This window comes from Rhinolophus sinicus, chromosome 5, assembly GCF_057876585.1.
Source record: "Rhinolophus sinicus isolate RSI-liver-muscle chromosome 5, RSI-T2T, whole genome shotgun sequence".
Taxonomy (NCBI): domain Eukaryota; kingdom Metazoa; phylum Chordata; class Mammalia; order Chiroptera; family Rhinolophidae; genus Rhinolophus; species Rhinolophus sinicus.
In genome coordinates, this window is record NC_142505.1 from 32,178,255 (window position 1) to 32,201,244 (window position 22,990).

Consider the following 22,990-nt stretch of genomic DNA (forward strand, 5'->3'; position numbering starts at 1 on the left):
CTCTCTGATATTATGTAGAATAGCCCTGCAAGAAGAACCGTTAGAGATCAAATTAGATACTTTGATTTTATAAATGGGGAAATGAAACCCATTTCAAAATGCACAATCATGCATCCCACAAGTACCTATTGTGTGCAAGATTCTCACAACACATAGCAACAAAACTCTATCAGCTATCTGGTCCACAGCCCATGTTTCAGAATAATATTCCCTGGGATTTTCTGAATTCTATGTATGTTTCCTATCTGGAGCTGGCCAAATAGAGATATGCCCCGAATGTAGAAGTTGGCAAACTTTTTCTCTAAAGAGCAAAGATAACAGACTTTGTGGGCCATACGGTCTCTGAGGCAACTACTTAGCTCTGCCACTGTAGTGTGAAAGCAGCTATAGGCAATAACAGGCACACTGTCCCAATGAAACTTAACTTACAGAAGAAAGATTGCATGCTGGATTTAGCCCACAGGCTCTATTTTGCTGACCCCTGCCCTAATGGATCTCATTTGATCATGACCTTTTTGGGCTACAGATCTCAAGTTTGCCTTAATCAGGTCTTACGTCACCTACAAACCTTCTTCGAATAACAGAAGTTAAATACACACACACACACACACACACACACACACACACACACACATGAAAAATCACAGAACAAGGAGCTTAGGGAGTGAACCATATAACCAGCTAGTGTAAGGACTCATACAACACAGGGAAGGAATGGGAATCAGAAACAGAACTGTTCCTGCCCATCCAAGCAAAGGCAGAAGTTTCTATCGAAGTAACCAAGTACCAAGCCTCCCTAATTGACTATTAGCTCTTCTCCTCAGCTTAGGGAAGGTGATATTCCCGTGATATCAGGCTCTCATCATGCCATCCCCACAGAAAGTAACTCACATCCATTCCTGCTGGAGGCAAGTCTAAGCTGGGCTGCTTAGCTTGGTCGGGAAGATGGACACAGGGCAGACACAAAGGGTCAGTGAGCAGGTCTGGTCTTCCCTGAGCCCATTGCCTGTGGAGGTGGGTGGGTGAGGAACGGGGGGCTTAGCACAGATGCCAGTTGAAGGCGTCCATGCTGCCTCAGGTCAACCAACAAAGATGCTTCAGGTCAAATTTCAACTTTTAGGGGAGATGACAAATGATCACCTAGCATCACATTTCTTTGACTGATTTGCTTTGGCTGTGAGATGTGCTGTGTGACAAACATCAGGATAAACATTTTTAAAGTTTTAAAGATCCAGATGTTTGGTGTCAAAAGGACCAAAGAGTCAGTGACTGGCAGATTTCCTCTTCCCAACTTCTCACCCAAGAATCCTCTACCTCTACATAACTTCACTAACCTCACTGCAGCCTCTCCCTTAGTTCACTGGTTTCTATAAAAATAAAGGGAGAGTTGAGTTCATTGATCATCAGTTGAGCACCACACTGAGTTACATCAGCTCTGATTTGGTTGATTTTACTCAGTAAAACTTAACGATGCCATAAAGCATCCAGCGTCAGCCAGAGAGAGCATCAGTGTCTGAGCAACCACGGACCATTACACACCAAAGGAAAAGATCTACCAGCACTTCTCATTCCCATTAGATAATGAATAAAAATAATGGGAAAGGGCAGTACTTTGGTCATTAGCACACAATTAAACACAATTCAGCTGCCAACACTACATAAAAGCTGCAAGCGTTCAAGTCCAGTCATTCATCTGCTTCTCTTCCTGTAACATGGCAGCAGGAATGATCCCTCAGCTTGCTTGGTGGGCTTCCCTTGTGACTGCGTGTTCCCTGAGGAACCCTCAAGGCAAAACATGTCACAAACTTTTGTAAACTGTATCTTTTTAAATGTCCTCAGCTGGGACAGACTTCCTTCAATGAATAATAAAGCCACCACATCTTAGTTTGTTCTGTGATTGATGATTTAACTGTTGATATTCCTTATCATAAACACACAAACTCATACATCCATATATAAACACATAACAAGGCAATTCCAAAGCCGGTCAGCCTTTTCTTTAGGAAGTCACCAGCACTAGAAATACAAGCTAAGGATTAAGAGAGGTCCTCATGTTTTTGTTTTTGTTTTAAAAAAAAAAAAGGTCTGGGAGGGGATGAGAAGTTTCTCATCTTTGATGGCTCCAAAAGTCATTAAAACAAGTTAGGGTTCAGAATCTAGGACAGATGATACTACTTGCAGGATGGTTTGATGCCGCAGTTCTCAAAGGGTGAACCACTCTGTTTTAATCTCTAATACAGTAAATGTTGATCGATTTAACTCCAACAAAAAGTTCTTTGGGAGTCTTTAATAAATTTTGAAAATGTAATGGGGCCCAGAGACCAAAAAGTCTGAACACCTCTGGTTTAATGGAAGTAAAATGGTTTTCAAGTTTGTTTTGTCTTCTATCTCCCATTAGCTGTGCAACCTTAACCAAGTTACTTAGCCTCTCTGGTCTTCTATTTACTATGGATCAGACTAACCACTCTTATAATTATCTGCTCAAGCATGCTTCCCTGCTGAAATATATTATCCAGAAAGTCAAGGTTATGTCTGTGGTGCTCATTCTGTTCATTCCATAGCCCCAGAGCCTAGCACAGCCCATTGAATAATACATGATAGGGTCTCAATAAGTAATTATGAATTGATTGGCAGGGTGGTTGTGAGGATTAAATAGGATAATATGCATTAACTGCCCAGTAAGTAAGGTACCTGGCACATGTCATAGGTGCTCAGTAAACGTCAGATCCCTTTCTTCACCACTAATGCTGTCCTTAGTTGTACGACACAGGAGAAAAAGTGCATAGTTTGTCTATATAAAGTGAATATTTAAGGCATTTGTTCTCCAAGTGTGGTCCTCAAACCAGCAGCATCAGCATCACCTGAGAAATTGTCACAAATACCAATTATTTGGCTCCAACGTTAGACCCACTGAATCAGAAACACTGGAGGAGGAGACCATCAATCTGTGCTATAACAAGCCCTCCAGAAGATTCTAATCCATGCTCACAGGTGAGAACTATGGCTTTAAAATATGCATGGGGTCTCCGTGTAAAAAAAAAAAAATGTATGTTATGATAGTAGCATTTTGCACTTTGATAGCAGAGCGTACCCAATATGTTCTCTATTGCTGGCTGCCTGGGATCTTTTTAGGACAAAGGTAGGAGATGCAGAAAGTCAAATACAGTAAACGTCAGTTGCTGGGCCTTGCAGGGTAGAGTGATTGATTTTGTATTCTGGATGTGTATCTGGGGGCCAGTGCTACACATACTTTGCATTTGAAGTAAAGCTGGAAGCAGCAGGAACAGAGTTATACCTTAGAGAAACCCCAGCATAACCCCTGAATCATCTTTGTGGCGAGGCATAAAATTTATGGGTGGGAACAGAGGTGGGGGAGGGAGAGAAGGAAGGTAAATGGAAAGCAGACATTTGATTTCTGATTTCTATCATACCTTCATAAACACACATCTAGTTTTCACAACTCCCTGGCAACCCAGCAAATCACTAGCAAACCACTACCATTAGGAAAATTACTCATAAGCTTGAATCTTTGAGAGATGCCACCAGCCAATAACAGTTATAATTTGAGTAATGTTCACGTACCCACGATACAACGGGCACTTAGGATGCTACAGAGGTGCACGTATTTTTGGAGGCTCACAGCTATCCTAGGGCATAGGCATTATCATTCTTCTCATTTATACGGTGGAAATTGAGCTTCAAGAGACTAAGCAGAGCTGGGATTCAAACCCAGGAACGCCTGACTCAAACTGTATGCCCTTCACTAACAATTCTACCTACATATATACAACACAAAGAAGAGCCTTACAAATATAATGGGCCATATTTTTGGTAGGGGCTATGACTCCAAGTTAATGCATAAACTAAAACTCCCATAATCATCCTTGAAAAAAGCCCCATATATTGTTCATCAAGTACAGTACATATTATATTACATACACAATAGTGTACAGTAATACATCGGCAGTTTCACACATTAACTTACATTACATAATATATAGCAGTCAAATATAGGTATTTTTAATAAATGAGAGAGAGTGTAAAATTGATTTTGAGTAAGTTCAATGTACATTGTAGCCCCCCATAAACTTGGCCTGGATGCAGGATATACACTAAAGGAATGGGCACACACCTAGGGTAACAGAGGGAGTCCTCTATGTACCAGAAGGTCCTAGGTACTCTGGAGTTACAGCAAGAAGTGCACTGTACAGCTGCTACCCAGAAAAGCTTATAATATGCCGGGCAGAGGGCACACTCATGTGCAGTGATCTGACGTGGCAAGGGCTAGATCACAGTAGAGCCTTGAGGGCATGTGAAGAAAGAGGATCTGAGCCATCTTGACAGAAGCCAACATACATAGAAGGATGGATAAGAAACGAAGATCATATGAAACATGGATTTGAGAAAAACACCCTGGTCTTAGAATTGGGGTGGACACACCCTAGATTTGAGCCCTCTGACTCCCTAGTTGCTAGCGCTTTGGCACTGTCCCAATTACAGAATTTAAGGGCCAGCCAGCAAAAGAATTCCAACCATGGCTTCTCAGGAGCTTTGCTGTCTACCTGGCCAGATAAAATTAACACACATGGCTCAAGGTACCCATTCCTGGCTTCAAATCAGAACGATCTCAGGCACAAACCTCCCTGACTGTCCCATTTTGTCACTGGAATTATTGTCTCTAAGTTACTTGTTGAAACAACTGCACAAAATATAACAAAGACATCAAATCAGGCATCCTGTGTCCCCAGTGTCTACTAAAAAATTACAATCTTCTCTGTTGCATTTAACTTACTCAAGGTACATGTAACTTACTCAAAATCAATCTTAATGATAAAGATAAAGTATTTCTTTCAATCATTCTTCTGTCCTTATTTTTAATTTTTGATGACAGTTGCATTGAATACATCTTTCAATATTTTAAAAACAGAATCCTTATTTAGGTTGTTCAGGACGCACCATTTAGTGCAGGGTTTTGTTGTTATATTTCTATTATGTTTCCTTTAAAAATCATTTTCTGTTTAAATGGATTAAGTCAATTACATAGGCATTTCTCTTTTGATATTAATGAAATGAATACATACAGGGCAATGGTACAAGCTAACTGGATTTAAGAACCTCTATTAGCACCGTTAAATATACAGACATAAATCAAAGTACATGCTGCGTGAGATTCCCCTCCCCTTTCTTCTCCCTCAGAGTTACCCTCCATAGACCCTGTTTTTGAAATATAAGGAGATGAAAAAAATACCTGAATGTAAAGGACTTTAGGGACCATTTTCCAGGTTCTTTGAGACAAAGGAAATGACTCTGGTATCTCTTACCCCAAATCATTTGTTCATCTCTCTCCTCACACTTACCACCATGGGTTTTAATCTTTCTTCTCATGTGCCTGTCTGCCCCTCAAGCCTGCAACTTCCAAAGATGTGCACCTCACATTTATCCCCAGTGCCTAAGATAGCTTTGGGGATAATGGCTGTGATCAATTATTATTCTACAGATGGATAAATGGAAGGGAGAGGGTGTGGAAACAGGAGAAAGAGGCTCAGATGGAAAGGAAAGAATGAAGTTTTGGAAAAACTCTCAAGAGAAAAGGGAAAGGAACAAGCATTTGCCTGCCCACTAAGCAACCAGACACTTTTTAACACTCCACATTCACAACCATAACTAGTTGCATTTTCCAGACCCTAACATTCATGCAGGTCAAGTAACTGACTCAAAAGGCTGCAGCTTGAAAACTGTAAACCGAAGATTCATACCAGGTGTTTCTGGATCCAGAGGTCTGCCTCGGGGGAAACTAAGGGCAGCCAGGCTCCAGACAACCTGTCAGGCAGAATCCTGAGAGTACTCAGGCTGTTCAGCCATTGGACAACCCAACCAGGCACTAGAAGCACCCCAACTGATGGTGAAGGCCAAACCTTTTGTCCCCTCTCTGCAGCGAGATAATCTAGGCTGGAGAGTCAGAGGCACCCAAAAAACCAATACCTCATACCTGGGCACCTCTTTGGGGTCCTGTCACACCCCATCTCTGAGCCTACTGTTAAGTCCAGCTCTTGGTCCCAGAAGGTGGGTTCCGCCGATGCTCCAGCGCCCTCTAGCGACCATCCACTATTATGTCAACTATCTCCTGCCCTTCCCTCTTGCCTCACCAGCCCCTTGGACTGCCCTGGCCTTAGGCGCCTGTCAGCCTGATTTTGTTCCTCCTCTTCCCCAAAGTGAAATGAACTGGCCTACAGAGGTTTGGGATCTCTTGGCTAAGGAAGGTCTTTTTGCCAATACAGCTTAAACCTGAAAAGGTTTCTAGAACTAACCTGAAATACTGTATTTTCCTCCTGATGTTTCCAAGGAGAAATGTCTCTAGCGTTCTAAGTAATACCAAACACAAAGCTGGAAATGCTATGTTCTGAACCAGAGATGGAAAAGCAACATTTTAGAAAGTTTGTTCTTTTTGCGTGCACCTTTCATTTAAAATAGAATAAAGGATCCCCCTGTGGGCTCCTGGAACTGTAAACACTCATAAAATCTCTTTGTTTACTTTATTGACTCAGTTGTGACATTTGAAATAGAAGGCTAAGACTGTGCATAAGCAATTCTTCACAAAGCATGCACATTAACAGGGATGGCTGCAGACAATGGCTTTGTATAAATTTAATCATATCTATTGGGTAAATATTGCACTGGCTCCTAGAGAAATAAATGTAATAAGTCCTAGGTCTGCTCTTCCAAACACTCCAATGGAGGTGGGAGCCCCACCCCTGCCCCCATCCTCAACTCAATCAAGATTATCAGTACACAGGGCGCCAGAGATTGGCGCCACCACAGTAATTATCTACAGGGAACTTAAGTCTCTATATGAGAGGAGTAATCAAGAGGGCTGTTTTATGAGTCCCCTGATCTTAAGCAAGTCACCTTTGAGGTTCAGATTCCATGTCTGTCAAATTAAACAGCTATAATCAATAGACTACCCACAAGCTCTCTTCCAGTTCTGAGAGTCATAGATTCAAAGTGATAAAGTTGTTGCTCGCAGTTTAGAGATGAGCGCCCCACAGGCCAGCTTAGATGGGTTCCCCCACTCCTACGAGTATACCAGAATTCAGAGGACTATAATAAAGCTTCCAAAATAAGTCATCCTATCACTTTCCATTTTTCAAGACTTGCCTTCAGGCCTTTAATATTTACTGAGCTAAAAGCCAGGGGTTCTCAAGAGGCTTTCCCAAGAATATAGCAGCCAAACTGAGGACTTCCTGGGATTTGCCAACATAAGGAAAACATACAACACATCATATGTATTTAGTAGCTCATGGACTAAACAGAAAGCTCTTATATAAATGAGGTTTCCAGTACAGAAAAGGCTGAAAGTATATTCAGGCACTCCTATGTTTTTATTATGCAGTCACAAGTTTTAGCAGATATCCACTGGTTGAATTTGATGCTAATTGAGGCTTTACTATATATATTGTCTATTTCAAGTAGCATAGAAAAGACAGCACATCTTGCCTGACCCATTTATTGAAACTGATTTTGGATTTACTACCAACCTCCACATAAATACCTTACCCAAAGAATGGATTTGTAATTCCAACCCCCTTAATTTTCATAACATGCTTTCCTCAAAGGAAAACCATTGACGAAATTTTAGGACATCCTAAAAAGAACTAAAGTCCTATAATCTATTCTTTACCATCTATATTCAATCAGGAGAAAGGCAGGGTCAAATGGAACCCTATTATTCTATGCTGCAAGGTCAGTTCTAAGGCACTATAGGATGGTTTTGAACCATGTGACATTTTATTTTAAATGCATGTTAAATTTCTTCTTTTGATATCTTGTGACTCTAATAGACTGACTACCGTTGCCAAGGAAATATGACTTTGGGTTATCACATGGATCCAAAGGGTCTTTTGTTTTTGTTTTTGTTTTTTAATAGTAACAAGACAAAAATGGAAAGATCAACTACAGAGAACAAATTTAGCCCCTTTCCTCTTCAAAATGCATGCAATACAGACCCTCTGCTATATTTCTGATTAAAAACTACAAAAATTCATGAAGTGACTTTCCCAACTAGTATAGGAACTTTCTCCCAGTCAGGCAGATACCATCAAAGTACTCTTCTCATTTTCTGTTTGGGAAACAGATCCCTGTGGAAGTGTGGGACATTGATTATACACAACATGAACTGCTCACCTCTAATATGTGTACCTCCAAATGGAAAAATCCTTTCTTTATGTGGATAAAGGTGGCCGTAATGGTTCAGAGCACTATTTCAGGGAACTTGTAAAATGAAGACAGAGAAAGGCATGGTGCAAACCATACACATACATTCAGTTGGGTTTCAAAAGATTCAAATGCAGATGAGAATAAAGATTCTAACATTAACCCATTTTTTTCTCCATAATTATTTCTTATAGTCAGTATAATCTTAAGGTTTTCAGTCATGATGGTAGACTCAATCTGAAGATGGGAAGAAACGAAGCTTCTATGAGATGCTGGAATACTACATAAAACTTTCCTGGAAACAGATTAACATCTTTGCTTCCTACTAACTGAAATGCGGTATTTTTAAACCACAAATCCACATGCAGATCAAGAAACACTTTAGCACAAGACACTTTTCAATGAAAACCTCTAAAAACAGAGTCTCCTTAAGACAAACCAATGATTCAATCAAAATGCCATGTTGCTACCAGATGCCTGGAGATAAACAGAAGTCTTTTAAGCACAGTTAAAAAACAACTCATAAACCTCAGAGCAACTATTTTAAAATATTTAGAAGCTCTAGTAAAGTACTTGTCCCATGCTGGGTAGCTCACGAGACCCCATCTGTGACTGCTCCCAACTAGTATGCTGGGAGTGAGGCTGACCATTCAAAGGAGAGGTATAGGTTTGGTGGCCGAGAGAGTGTTCCATTTGTTACTCATGGTAACACAAGTAGACCTTTGGTTCCGTTATAGGCAAGCTCTTCTCACCCAACCATTCAAAACCACCCAGATTCAACATCCACTCCTGCTATGAGTTAATAGTTCCTTTTATGTAATGATCGGGGAAATCACCTGGTTTTGATGTGGTTTCAGTTTGATCCTGTGAAACCATCAGAATCTTCCCATCAGAGATAAATGAGGGGAATCTGGCCTTTATTAGGACACACTATTAACACAGGTGCCCTACCTATACATGCCAATCTCTCTTCTATTTTTACCCACCTCCCTACATGTGAGTACCTTTGACCTACTCTGAGCTCATACCCGATTTGCTAGAGCAACTTTGTCAGTCTTTCTAGGCAAATGTTAATAAAATTAATTTAACCTAGAAGCATCAGCTCGGTAAGGGAAATGAAAACATCAGAAGTTATCTAATTGCAGCCAGAATCATTCTGAGCTCTGTCTTATTGACTCGGTAATAAAAAGAAATGGGACATTCCTAAACTTAAAGGGCATCAAATAAATGTGTAAAGTTGTTGCTTGCCTCTGGCTCTTGGGGGATGTGCTATGTAGTTTAACCAGTGTATATTAACAACCAAACATTGTCATGGATTCAAAACACCTAGTAAAGTGTTTTTCGGGGGGAGGGGTAGTGTTGTTTGGACATAAAGCAAAAAATAAAACACAAACATCTTTGAGAAGGGATATTGTTAAGAGGGCAGTAGAAAGAAGGAATGGGAAGAAAAGAATATTTCATTTGAAGTTAAGGTAGTTTTTCCATAAGAGCCGGATTTAGTCTTAGTTTCAGAACACTTTTAAGTACCTTGGACAGCTAAAAAAATGCTGTTTAGGAAACGGAAAACCAAGTGAGCCAAGAACAACCACAGCACTGCTTTAAAAATTCCTGGCAAAGCAGCAGGAGGATGTTTTGTATACTTTTGAAAACAGGTGTAAAGGAGCAGAGGCATCTCCTCCAGAAAGGCACTGAAATCCTATGGTATCAGTGGGTCAATTGGGGGAAGAGATTCAGATATTTCTCTTACAAAGTTTCCCAGGGCACTCTCCCCTCTCTGCTCATCTTTCCTCCCTCCACCTCCGGAATCCCATGGCAAGCACTTCCTAAGCTGGTGCCCAGGAATCATCTCTGCAGCCAGTGATTTTTCCTGGAACCTGGCAAGTTCTGGGACTGGAAGCCAGTCTTGCAAGGCCGCCGTGAGGCGCGGTCTAATCTGGAGGATAGGATGGGAACCAAAGCCTTGAAGTCCACCCGCTTCATTCAAGAAAAAAGAGGAGTGCATCTTCCTAAGAGTATTTCTCAGGGTTCAGCGTGTTACCCACCGGATGGTAATCAATACTCACTTGGCGTCGACCACCTCCCTCCTGTCTCCCTCGATTGCGCCCTAACAATCCTCGGGCGTCAGAGATACCACACGGGGTCGCGATCTCGTTAATCAGCGGTGGCTAGCTCTTCAGTAGTTCCTCCGGTCCTATCTCCCCTCCTCTTATCCCCTAGGCTACTTTACTTAACAGAGAAAGGAGCGCCAGGGGACTTGGCTGAATCAAGGGATTTGCAAGTCTATCGATTAGTTTTAAGCCCGAGAGCCCAGGACGCAATTAAATAGTACTGGGACGTATTGTCAGGGGGTGGGGAGGAGGTTGGGAGGCTGAAACCCGCTGCAGCTAGGTCAAGCCATTGGATACCGCTGCAATTTCCCAGAGCTTTCTTCCCGTCGGAAGGGAAGCTGCAACTTCAGCCAGGACTCTACTCCCCTCCTCCTCCCCGATTTCTAAAACTGCCCTCCCCCCTTTAGGACTTGCAAGAGTGGTCACTCAACGCGTGCACCGCGGTCCCCCTCCGCGGGCTGCCTCCCCACCCCACGCGCGCCACCCTACCTGAGCGAGTAGGGCGAATGTAAGAAGGCGAGGTGTAGGGGATGCGAGTTCCCTTGTATTAAGGACTATACTTGTAGCTGAGTCTTACAACAACGACAGAAATGATAAACAGGCAAATCTGAGCGAAAAACAGTGCATCTCAAAAGTTGGTCTTGCTTACGCAGCAGCCCCAACAGACTTTGCAATCTCAGTGCCCCAAGAACACAGGAATGCAGAGTTGGCATTTACTTACCTGGGTGTGCCAGCCTCGAGGAGTAGAAAGAGAATTCAGGCCGGGACGAGGTCTGTCCCGCCCCCAAGATGCAAAATCCGGCTTTGAAGTGGAGATGGTTGGTGGTGTGGTGGTGCAGTTGTGTAGTGGAGTAAGGGGGTATCCGACTTCCCTCCCTCCCCCTCGTCCTCTGAGGCCAGTTTAACAACAGCGGATGGAAAAGATGCTGGGAGGAGAGTTTGGTCTCTCCGGAAACCCTGACTCCATTCTTGGTGATGGGGGCTGGGGAAAGGTGAAAATATTGGGGTTAGCAGCTCGGCTCTCAGTTAACTCAGAGTAAAGTGGAAGGTACCGGGAAAAGAGAGGGAGCGGAGAGGAGCCAGGGAGGAAGGAAAAGAAGGGGAGGCGAGCGGGTGACGGGGAGATGGCAGCTTCTCAGAAAGATTTCCACCTTCTGACGAAACCCATGCGCCCAGCAACCCGCGAGACACGAGTTCGGAAACCTCCGCACGAGCGCCCCCTGGGGGGTTCCGGCGGACGCGAGCATTGCCCCGGGAACGCGATTCCCCGGCCCCTCCCCAGACTAGGGGGGTGGTGCGCTCGGGGGTCCTGCCGCGTCAGCAGTCCAGGCTTCCTGCTCAACTCTGTCGCTCACACCAGATTCCTGGAGACATTTAATTCAGTCCCCCAAGTACGTGGCCCTCATCTCCACTTCAGCGTAAAGCGGTCATATCTGTGAGGGGGTGGGACCGATACTTCTTTTTGCACACATTCAAGGAAACCTCTTGTATGGATGCTCAACTCCCACCAAAAATGGTATAGATATTGCTCATCTCTGTAGCCTCAGTGTCCACAGTAGTGCCTGGCATATGGTAGGAGCCCAGTAATTATTTTTTAGTGGGTAAGTGCATGAATAAATGAATGGACAGCCAGGCTTTTTGCTCATCCCATGTCTTTCTGAATCCGCTTACCTCACAAAATAAGAGAGAAATGCTTAGGGAGTGTCTATGTTTAATGATAGCTATAAACGTGCTGCCTAATGTAAAGGGTAACCACTGTCCCATACTATGAAGCACTTTAGAAAGAAAGGGTGTGGCTCTCCTGTCCCAAACTTATTCAAAGTCAAATTCAGACAAATGGGCAATGGAGGAGTACAGTGTGTCTGTTTCTGCAACAGAAGATAAACTAGACAGTTATGCTCTCTCAGCACACAGGTATGGTCAGAGTCACAAATTGGACTTCAGAATCCATAGGTTCAGAAAAGACTCCCTCTGGCATTGAGATGACATGGAAGATGTTACAATCTAATGTGGGTAGGGATATAGGGAGATAGGAGTGTCTTCTACTCCACCCTCTTAGGGCACCATCTAACAAGACTCTTCTTGCAAAGAAGTTATCAGCCAGGAGCCTTTCACCAACCACAGAGCTCTCAATTTCAAAGCCAGAGAAGGGAAATTGTAGGGTGAGGAGCAGGTGCCCCATTGATGGTTCTATAGTGGCAATTAGGAAGATCTTAGACAGAAGAAAAGCCTTCAGAAAGAAAAAAGAAATGACATTTTTCTTCCCCCAGGTCACCTCTCAAGAGCTTCTGAAGTAGGATAACAATAAACACGGACCCTAGAAAGGATCTTAGGGTGCTCATCTGTAGACTGAAGCTCCTTTGATTCACTTTGATTGGAAAAACGTGTGTCAGTCAGTTAAACACAAGCCAATCATTGTGACCTTGGGATATGGGCTTACACTGATGGGCCAGGCCTCCCACAGTGTCTGGGAGCGGTCCGTGTGCCCTATAGCACTCCTGGAGCCAGGGTGGAGCCCCACATGAGCCACACTGAATGAGAGTAAGACACAAAGAAGATTCCTCAAAGGAAATTCAGGGTCATCCTACCAAGAAAGGGGGGATGGATGCTGGGCAGACAAAGTCAGCACATGTTTACTAAATGTGAAAATATTAAGTCAGAAAATATTCCTTTCAGGTTTCATTAAGAAGCACCCTCAGAAATGAACTTAAAGTTTGAGCTGACTGAACTTACAAAGATCAAGAGAAAAAAAAGGAAAGTCATTATGCATTTCCTTGCATATTGATTGTATCCTCTGAAATGTAAGTCCCATGAAGGCTTGTGGTAGGCTGTTTTGTTGTCCTGTTCATGATTGCAATCCCAATGCCTAGCACAATGTCTGTCACTTAGCAGGTAGTCAATAAACATTTGTTAAATTAAATTATTAAAAATACCTTAGTGGTCATTTAACACAAACTTTTTATTTTATGGGTGAGAAAAAAGGAATTGAGATGTGCTGAGCAGGTACTACTTCCAGGCAATGTTAGGTACTCCATTGACCATCCCATTTAATTTTCTCAACAACTTGCCCAAGTAGGTTTTATTATATCTGCAAAAAACCTGGGGTTTGGGCTGTCAGAATGACCACACCAGGGAACACAACTAGTTAATGGGAGAACACGGAGTGTTAATTAAAGCAGACTCTGACATGAACCCAAAAGCAGAAGAATTAGAGTCAGAACCCACAGGGAAGAACCCAGCACAATCATCTTCAGCCCCCATGTGAAAAGCATAGATACACAAACTAAATGCAACGCCACAACTTGTGACAAATATGGTTTCCTCTGCCAGCAGCCTGCAGCTCCCTAATTAGAAACAAACAGTCGCTTGCAAGCCGGTGTGCAGGACACACGTGTAGCTTTATGCCAGAAACTTGGATTTTTTTTTTTCAAGGCATGACACTAAAGGTAAATTCGAAGAGGCTCTTGGCAAGACACATAAAACAGAATTTACTCCCACCTCTCATATAAAACCAACAACTCATCTCTACAAATGAAGATATATAACCAACTAGCGAACTGTGGTCACAATCACTGCGCCTACAGAAAGTTGCTCACTATACGGAGTCCCTTCAACAATTGTGACATCAAAATCTCTTTCTCTGTATCACTCACCTCCTGCCACCTCTCCTTTTCGTGGATTCTGAGCTGCTGGGTGCTACAGCCATAGTCAAAATTATCTCGAGCCACGATGCCACTGGCGTTCCCAAGCCGCAAAGGAGGCTCCAGTTCTGGGTAGATTCACTAGCTGGGTCTCTGTTTAATAACATAAGGGGAGGCATCCGCTCGCTGTCTTATGCCAATATGAAAGGCACCCCACACATCAGAGTGACAAGTGAAATGCTGGAATGGAGCCAGGGAACAAAAGGGAAGAAATGTGAATTCTTACCAATGCAGTTGATACCATTTTGTAACGGTAGCAGATGATGAAGGGGAAAAATAGGCAGAGAGTCGCTGCCCTGCTTTAAAAACCTTGGATCCTTCCCTGAATGAGTCAGGGTGAGCATTTTGTTTTGAAATTGAATTTCTGTTTCCTTTTCTTTCTTTTTTTTTTTCCCTCAGCTGTAGGATGGTTTTACACTCAACTAGTCAAAGGGACTGCTGTAAATAACAGGATTTATTTTTGAGTCTTTGGATCAAATAAGAACCTTGAATTTCTCACCTAGGGTTATTTATAGCTCAAAAATGTGTTTTGTTTTGTTTCTATTTCATGTGATTTTGAGAATTGACTGATATGTCTTCCTTATGTATATGCCTGAGATGAGTTGTATTACTGGAAAGCAGAGAGGAGTGCTCTAAGAAAACCCTTCTAAGATGCTGAGAGTCAACAAAGAACTAATACACATGTTTCAAGCTGATGCAGGGATCACATCTTCCACTGTCGGTCGTTCTTTTGTATGGGGACTCTGTAGGACCTCTGTGCCTCTAAATCCATCACGAACAAGCTAGGCTACGAAGGGGCACCTTATACTCTTGTCTACCAATAGGTGGCATCAAAATCCCTCAAGCTTTTCTTCATTGCATTTTTAAAAACCAAAGCCAGAGAGCATTTTCTGTCTGAGATTTCACATTTTACCATGGGTGATGTTTTAAAGGACACTAAATCAGCTCTGTTATTTCAGAGCAGAGTATCCCATTTATCTCTTAATTAGGCCTCTCAGTCACCCTTCTAAGCCTCAGTTTCCTCACTGTGAAAAGACGGTATTTTGAATTAAACTCCATCTTTGGCATTCTGGTTTTCAGCTACATAACGTGATAAAACTCATTAAAACTCCATTCCTTTGGGTTTAAGAAATGTTTACATGCAAAAAAAAAAAAAAAAAAAAAGTCCGTTGCAAAGACTGCTATTTGCCTAGCCTATATTCATTTTTGTTTGTTTTTTCCTCACTAAAAGAAGCACAATTCCGTGGGATGTAGCCATGTGCACAGCCCCAAACCCACGTTTCCCAGGCCTTCTTGCAGATGGGGTAGTCATGTGACAAAGATCTAGCCCTGCACTGTCTGATATGATATCCACTAGACCCATGTGGCTACTTAAATTTAAATTTATTGAAATTAAATAAAATTAAAATTTCATTTCTTCAGTCACATTTTAAATGCTAATAGTCACAGTGACCAGCAGCTACCACCTTGGATAGTTTAGATACAGAACATTTCCATCATCGCAGAAAGTTCTGCTGTATGTACTAGTCTAGTCATTAAGATGTCAGTGGAATTTATAGGCAGTTTCCATGATAGTCTTAAGAGAGAGGGAGATCCTGACTCAGCTGGAATATACATTTACCTCCTTACCTCTCCCTTCTTTCTACCTAAAGGTGAAGGTGGGTCAGCCATCGTGTGACTATGAAGCAGCAAGCACATGCCCAGGCAGGCTAAACAGAAAAATAAAAGGAACCTGGGTCTTGGATATCATGAAGGTGTCCATGTTATCATCAATTTTATTGTGAGAAAAATAAAGTCAGTTGATTCAAGCCACTATTTTTAGCTTTTTGTTACTAACAGACAAATATTATTTCCAACTGGTATACCTTTGGAAAGTTACCTGGAAATTTTTCTATTAATGGCTTTGTATAAACAAGTTTCTTTCCAGTTTCCTTTCCTTTGGACAGAGCTGAGGACAAGATCCTGAATAAAAGAAATGAAACAATGTATATATCCACAATGAAATAATTATTAATCATTCATTTCAATATGCCAAATAGGCCAAAGGAAGGAAGGAAGATGGGGTGTTAATGTTACCCAAAATAATTATCTTCTATCTTATAGGTTAGCAGAAGAGCAGCTTTGCGTTTTCCTAGAGAAGAGGTTGGTGTGTACGGAGAGAAAAAGAAAATAGTAAGTCTCTGTGTGCTAGAAGCTTGGCTGAAAGATTTAACATTATCATATTTAACGCTCTATGATAACCCAATAAGGCAAGTATTCTTTATTTGCTTTGCAGATAATAAACTGAGTCTGAGAGAGATTAAGAATCTTGTCAAAATCTACATAGCTAGTTAGTTATAGAGATGAGTTTTAAATCCAGGTCACTTGGTCCTTGCCACAACTACATAATGAAATTCCCCTGGTGAGTGAATATCATCAGAGACTGATCCATACTTGCTTATTTCAGGGGTCTCATCCTATCCGCTCTACCACTTTTTTCACAGGATTGATTCTATTCTGCCTTTGAAAAGACTGATAATATTTATATTTCTTCATAAGCTGTAGAAATTAACCAGCAGGTTAGAGCAAAAGGCTTTCCAACCAAGGAAATGACAAAGTCTCCAAGTCAAGAGCAGTTATGGCCTGATCAAGTAACCTCAAGTAACTGAGTAATCCACTATATCTGGGGCGAAAAAAAGGAGGGGAGAAAGCTGCAAGAACTTAAGCAAACGAGCAGGCCGGGGCATAGGTATAAAGGGCTTTACAAGAATTACTAAAGGAGATTTTATTTTATTCCATGGGCCACTTATTCCCAAACCTTAAAGAAGATTCTAGAATTTTCCTTGATCCATGGTGAAATGAGAAAAACGAAGATTTTTTTATACAGCTCAATTATTTTTTTGAGATGATCGCTTCGTTTATTTTTTCATGTACACATTAGTCACTGCACTCTTGTCAATTTCTTGTGAGGTTTTGTCATTTTAAAATGGCCTTACTTGGTAAAATCAAAATACTTCTGAAGCCAGAGCAATCAAAGAAATGTGTTTGGGATCTGTTCTGTGAAATTATACATTTGGAAACAACATCTGGAGGTCACGACAAAGACACTGAAGAGTTTTGAGCAGGTAGTGTGGCGATCAGGTGTTAAATTGAGGAAGGATTGGTGAGGGGAAATACTAGAGTTAGGGAAATGAGTCAGGTATCTTTTCGCTGAGTTTATCAATAGATATTTGTTGAGTACCATTCTGGATTTAGGGGAAGGAATACAATGATGAACCAGACGGGTAAGTTCTTGGCCCTCATGGAATTATCATGGAGTCAAGTTAGGGAGAGAGAACATGAACAAAGAGAGACAAAGAGATTGGGAGTCAAGGAGAGGGGGGAATGAGAAAGAGAAAGAAAGAAAAAGAAAGAATTACAACACTCATAGATTATAATAAGCAGGTGAAAGAAATAAAAAGCGTGATGAGGTAAGGGAGTAACTTGGAAATGCCTGCCTATTTAGATAGGCTCATCAAAAAGGCCTCTTAAGGAGAAAGCATTTGAGCTGAGAACTACAAGGTAAGAATGAATCAACACGCAGGGACCAGTGGGAAGAGCTTCCAGAGATGAGGAACAGCCAGTACGAAGGCTCGGAAGTCAAAAAGTTCTTTAAATTCTTAATGGTCAGTTTTGAGTTGGAAAAGACGGAATGAGACAGTTATACCACACCAGACTCCTTCAAGGGGACAATAGGAAGAAAGGATGGAAAGAGTTTTCAATAATACAGAAGACTTGTCTTGTTAGTTTCATTCATTAAACACATTTTGAACATCTAGTCTATACCAAACACCATCCTAGGTATGGGGGTTGACAAAATATTGTCTTCATTCTTCAGGGTCTTATAGTCCAATGTAAAAGCATAGAATAGAAAAATGAACCCCAGTTGTGTAATCCACAGGAAACTCCTGGATGGGAATTTACTTCCATCCCACAGACTAAAGACAAAATCAGCTCCCGTTGACATCAATGGAGAGGAAGGCCTCTGGGCGGTGGGCTCAAGCAAACATGCAGAGGGTTATTTCTGGAAGCGTGAGTCCATATGTCTACAAAAGACATTTAAAGGAAGAGCGGGATTTGCCTCAGCAGAATCCCCTCCTTCATATGACCTGCTCTTCGCATTGCTTCTGGTTTCTTGATGATTCTTCAGGTGTGGCCAGGATCCATAGTTACCTTTTGGGTGAAATACTTTCATATATGTTATCTGGTTTATGCCCTGCAATAAAGCTAGGAGACATCATTTAGCCCCATTATGTAGAAGATGCCTTTGAAAACCACGTACTCCTTCTGGTGAGAGATAGGTCTCTGATGTGTGCAGGTTGTCCCAGGATGAATCACAGACTCGACTTCTGTAAGGCAGTGGACACTGGGTCCTATGGGAGGAAGAAATACTGCTATAATGGTCATGGGCTAGCCACAAGGTTCTCAGGGGCAGATTCTGGGATGAAATTGTCTTCCTCGTAGGGTTGTGAGGTAGTGTGCAGAGTTTTGAAACCATATATACATAAAGATATTTTTAATTATTAAATGAAATCTTACCATATATTCTGCTTTGCAGTATGTCTTTTTATGTCAAAAAATATTAACCTACCTCATAATTTATAATGGTTATGAAATATCCCCATTATGGGTATAACAACATATGCTAAACTAATCCCCTATTTCTCAGCGTGTGTTCCCAGTTTCTCACTATTGTACATGAGGCTTCCGTAAGCATGCTGAACTTCTGTAGTATTCTTTCCAAAAATCCATAACTTCAGTCTAGTACCATGAGAAAAACACCAAACCAATACATATTGAAGAACATTCTCTAAAATACCACACTGGTACTCCTCAAAACTGTCAACATCATTTTTTAAAAAAATAAATGAATCAAGACTGAGAAACTCTCACAGACCAGAGGATATTGAGACATAACAGTAAATACAATGTGCTGCCTTAGATCGGATCCATTAATGGCAAAACTGGTGAAATCCAAATACAGTGTGGAGTTTACTTAATAGTAAAGTACCAATGGTGGTTTTTCAGTTATGACAAATGCTCCATGGGAATATAACCTGTTAACATTAGAGGAAAATGAGTGAGAAATATGTGGAAATTCTCTGTACTATCTTTATAACTTTTCCATTAAATTTAAAATTATTCCAAATTAAAAGCTTAGTTTTTAAAAACACACAACTTTTCCACTTGTCTCCTTAGGATAAAGTTAGATGAGTTGAGGTGAAAGCTATGCATAATTCAGGTTTTTGAAACATTTTGTGGAATTACCAGGGTGGTAATCAACTTAATTCATCATTTTTGCCAACTTTGGAAGTAAAAACTCTTGCTTTATCTGCTTGGTATCTTCAAGTCCAATGTCTGCTGGGCCCATTCCACAGGAAGACATTACCCAGTTTAACTCCTTGCAAAACTCAGAGAGAATATTGATGAGAACTGCCAGAGAATTAGGACCAAGCCCACTGTTCCCAGCCTGGCTGGTTCTCAACAGGCAAAGTAATTAAGAAGTGACAAAAAACCAAAACAAAACAAAACAAATAAAGAAACAAAATCTCCTGGGAAATAAGAACATGAAGTCAGAGAATGCCATTTTTACATAGTCATTTTTCTGATTGCAACTCTGCTTTCTGCCTTCTTCCAGCAGAGCTGCCTTTAAAGTGAATCATCGGTGATCAAAGGCAGACCAAAATAACACATTGTTCCTCTAGAGAAGAAAAAGTGGAGTCCTATCAGTCTGATTTTGGGGGGTGGGGGGTGAGAAGGGGGGAGAAAGAAGAGCACGAGAGAGACCTCATTGTCTACTCTTTCTAAGAGCAAGGCCTGTACTTTTGTTCTTTTGAAAAATTTTTTTAAAAACACTTGCCTAGAAAAACTGCATCATCGCTGTATCCCAGGACATGGGCATCAGCAGGAATAGGAGACCTGCCCTGGCCCCCTCTCGGGAACGAATTCAAATATTTCCAAAGAATGACCTTAACCCCTTGAGCAGAAGAAACACAGAATTTGTGATTACGGCTAGAAAGACCTGGTTCTCCATTCCTGAGAAGAATCAACCTTTAAAGGACAGGATTAATTTAGTTCTCAAAAGAGAACTCAAGGAACCTCCGCAAACAGTTCATTTTCTTGCCCAAAGTCTGGATGATGCCTTGAAACTTACTGAGCAACCAGAATTAACAAACCAAGTGGACATGGTTTGGATAGTAGAAGGCAGTTCTGATGATAAGGAAGCCATGAACAAGCCAGGCCATCTTAGACTATTCGTGACAAAGAATTTAACAGTGACACATTTTTTTTTCCAGGAACTGCTTTGGAGAAATATAAACTTCTCCCAGAATACCCAGGTATTCTTTCTGATGTCCAGGAGGAGAAAGGCATTAAATACAAATTTGAAGTATATACAAACAATGATTAATGTGAAGGGGTTTTCTGATTTATTCCAAGTGGTTCCACACTCTCTCCAAACAGTTATCAATTTTAACATTAGAAAAAGAGACTTCTGATGACTTCAGATCTATGGATAACTACTTCCAAGCAATATGTTCTTATTAATAATCTTAATTTTAACTAGATTTGGTTAAGATTAGTCTTCACTACGCTATAGCTGATACCATTTGTGCAACATTTCTTGCTGTGACTGCCTAAATGTCGATCAAGGGCCAGGATTAGGTCCCTCGCACCTGCCTAGGGTAGCATTCCTACCAAGATGCCACAGTAGGAGGGTGACCTGATAGCATGAGTTGAAACCAGGACCTATAAAAATAGGAGCTAGACAGATTTGTCCAAATGTCAGAAATGTAAACAGACGAGTTAGAACTCAGATATTAAAAGAAAATTATATCAAAATAGGGACCATGAATTACTCTCTGCACATCACACTTCTTAAAGACAGGTTCTGTTCACTCAGGGAATCAGTAAGTTGAGAAATTCAGCATACTCCATAGGGATAGTAAAGGGGCAGGTTGGAGACTACCTTTTTGATGATTAAAAGGGAAGGGCTGAGATCTTTAGAAACTCTGTTTCTGATCTTGGGTGAGTTTCCACGGGATGTTACAATGATAGAACAAGAATAGGCTGCTCAGATAAGCATATGGCTAAAAACAAACATTCAGAGAGAATGGATATTGCTAGAAACCAAAATTAGTAAGTTAGAAAATAAACTTCACATCATTAGAAAATGAAAATTAAAACACGGTTTACCCATCATGTTAACAAATATTTGGATTTTTAGGTATTCAAAAAAATAGCATTTTCTGCCTTTGTAGAGTAGAAGGCAGCAATGTCAATTAAAATTCAAAATATCCTGGGTTTGGACCCAGAACTTCCATTTCCAGAAATTAATCCTGAACAAAGAGATGGACCCAAGAGTATTTGTTGCACCATTTATTAAAATTGGAAACAGCCCAAATATGGATCAATAAATAAACAATTAATCATAAATAAATAAATAAATAAATACACTTGCCTGTTGGGAAAGGCATAAGTAACGTTGAGGCATGTATTAAAAAGTTTATCTATTCTGTGTCTATCACCTCCTCTTATAGCAATTGCGGTGAATGATCTCCCTTGTGTCTGATCTTGCTGTTGGTATTCAGAGGAAAGGAGACATTCACCCAGGCAGTAATACAGTGCCAGGCACTGTACCAGGCCCCTTCCAGTATATTTTCATCAATTTCTGCCAACAATACAGGGTAACAGTGTGGGAGATTCCAAAAAATGATCACTAGTCTTCGTTTCCGCAATATCTACACCCTTGCAGTGTACTTCTGTGGCTCTTCCTACCCAGTAGGGGAGTCTGTTTGTCCATCCTCTTGAAGCTAGGCTGGCCTTGTGACTAGTTTTGGCCAATAAAAAGCAGCAGACGTGATGTTGTGCCAGTTCTGAGCCTAAATTTTTAAGAGGTCTGGCACATTCCCACCCAGCCATGCCAAGGTTATCTTATTATATGATGCGTGACAGATGGGACAGAGACGAGCCATTGCAGCTAAAGCCCAGACACATGAGACAGCACAGCCGTGATCAGAAAACCCGCCCCCAGCCAACCTTCAATTGGCCATAAGCACATGAATGAGCTATGCCCAAAACAGCTGAACATGGGCAAAAGTGTGACCTAATAACTGCTTGTTATTTTAAACCGCTGAGCTTTGGAGGTGGTTTGTTATACGTCAATAGTAAATTGATACGAGAAGGAACCCTTATTTCTTTTTAAGACATAAGAAAATTAAGGCATAGAGATTAAATAATTTCCCCAAGGCTACACAGCAGTAAAGTGGGGATAGTCAGGATTCCATCCAAGGGCCTAAATAAACCTAAGGTCTCTACTCCTTCCACTACAACCCCTGCCCGTACAACGGAAACAGAAGAAAAACAAACGCAACCAAAGGTCACAGCTAGTTAAATGTGGTAAAACTAGCGTCCCTTTCCCAGCTGTCTTGTAGGTAGTGTGCAACATGGGTGCATACATATGTATATGTTTATAAAGAATGATCTATTTAATGGAGAGAATGAGGTAGGTAAGAGAAAGCTATTTTTTAACTTCGATAACATAGTCTAAATTAAATGCATTTATCTTGGTGTAAATCTGTAATTACCTCACAATGACAACTGGCTTGCTTTTGACAAACTGCCTTGTTTCTCTCTTAAAAGCTAGGTCACTCTGAGGATAACCATTCAGCACTCCTTTGTCCCTTCCCTGTGGGGCTCTGTCCTGCTCTTCCATCCCTCCTTTGTGCCGCTTCTCTTTCCAAACTTTTTCCCTTTTATCTCCTGGGCTCACTCTCTAACTTTCTCTGTCTGTCAAAACTTGTATAATAGCAGTTTAATTAATCCCTCATAGCCCCATTCTCCTAACTCCTGCATTTTTAATAACTTCCTTTTCTGGTCTTGAATTTGTCACTCTAGTGCATTACTTCCAGATTGTCTTTCTTGGGTTCAACAAGATGATGAATTAGATCACGT

The 22,990-nt window shown here is 41.3% G+C and overlaps 1 protein-coding gene and 1 pseudogene across 4 annotated transcripts in view; one reads left to right on the forward strand and one right to left on the reverse strand.

The window, feature by feature from the left end:
• Window positions 1-14,182, reverse strand: part of CPNE4 (copine 4) — a 410,233-nt gene extending 396,051 nt beyond the window's left edge. Inside the window, exon 1 of one of the 4 annotated variants that reach the window (XM_019725940.3) lies at window positions 13,973-14,182. In XM_019725940.3, the coding sequence (XP_019581499.1) occupies window positions 13,973-14,139 (167 nt within the window). In that variant the 5' untranslated portion in view covers window positions 14,140-14,182. Of the gene's footprint in view, window positions 1-10,274; window positions 10,398-10,808; window positions 10,926-11,040; window positions 11,524-13,972 lie in introns of those variants that run through there. The other 3 variants (XM_019725942.3, XM_019725945.3, XM_019725944.3) reach the window with 3 other exon arrangements.
• Window positions 14,183-17,607: 3,425 nt separating this feature from the next.
• LOC109444541 (dihydrofolate reductase pseudogene) lies at window positions 17,608-20,447 on the forward strand (annotated as a pseudogene).
• The last annotated feature ends 2,543 nt before the right edge of the window (window positions 20,448-22,990 follow it).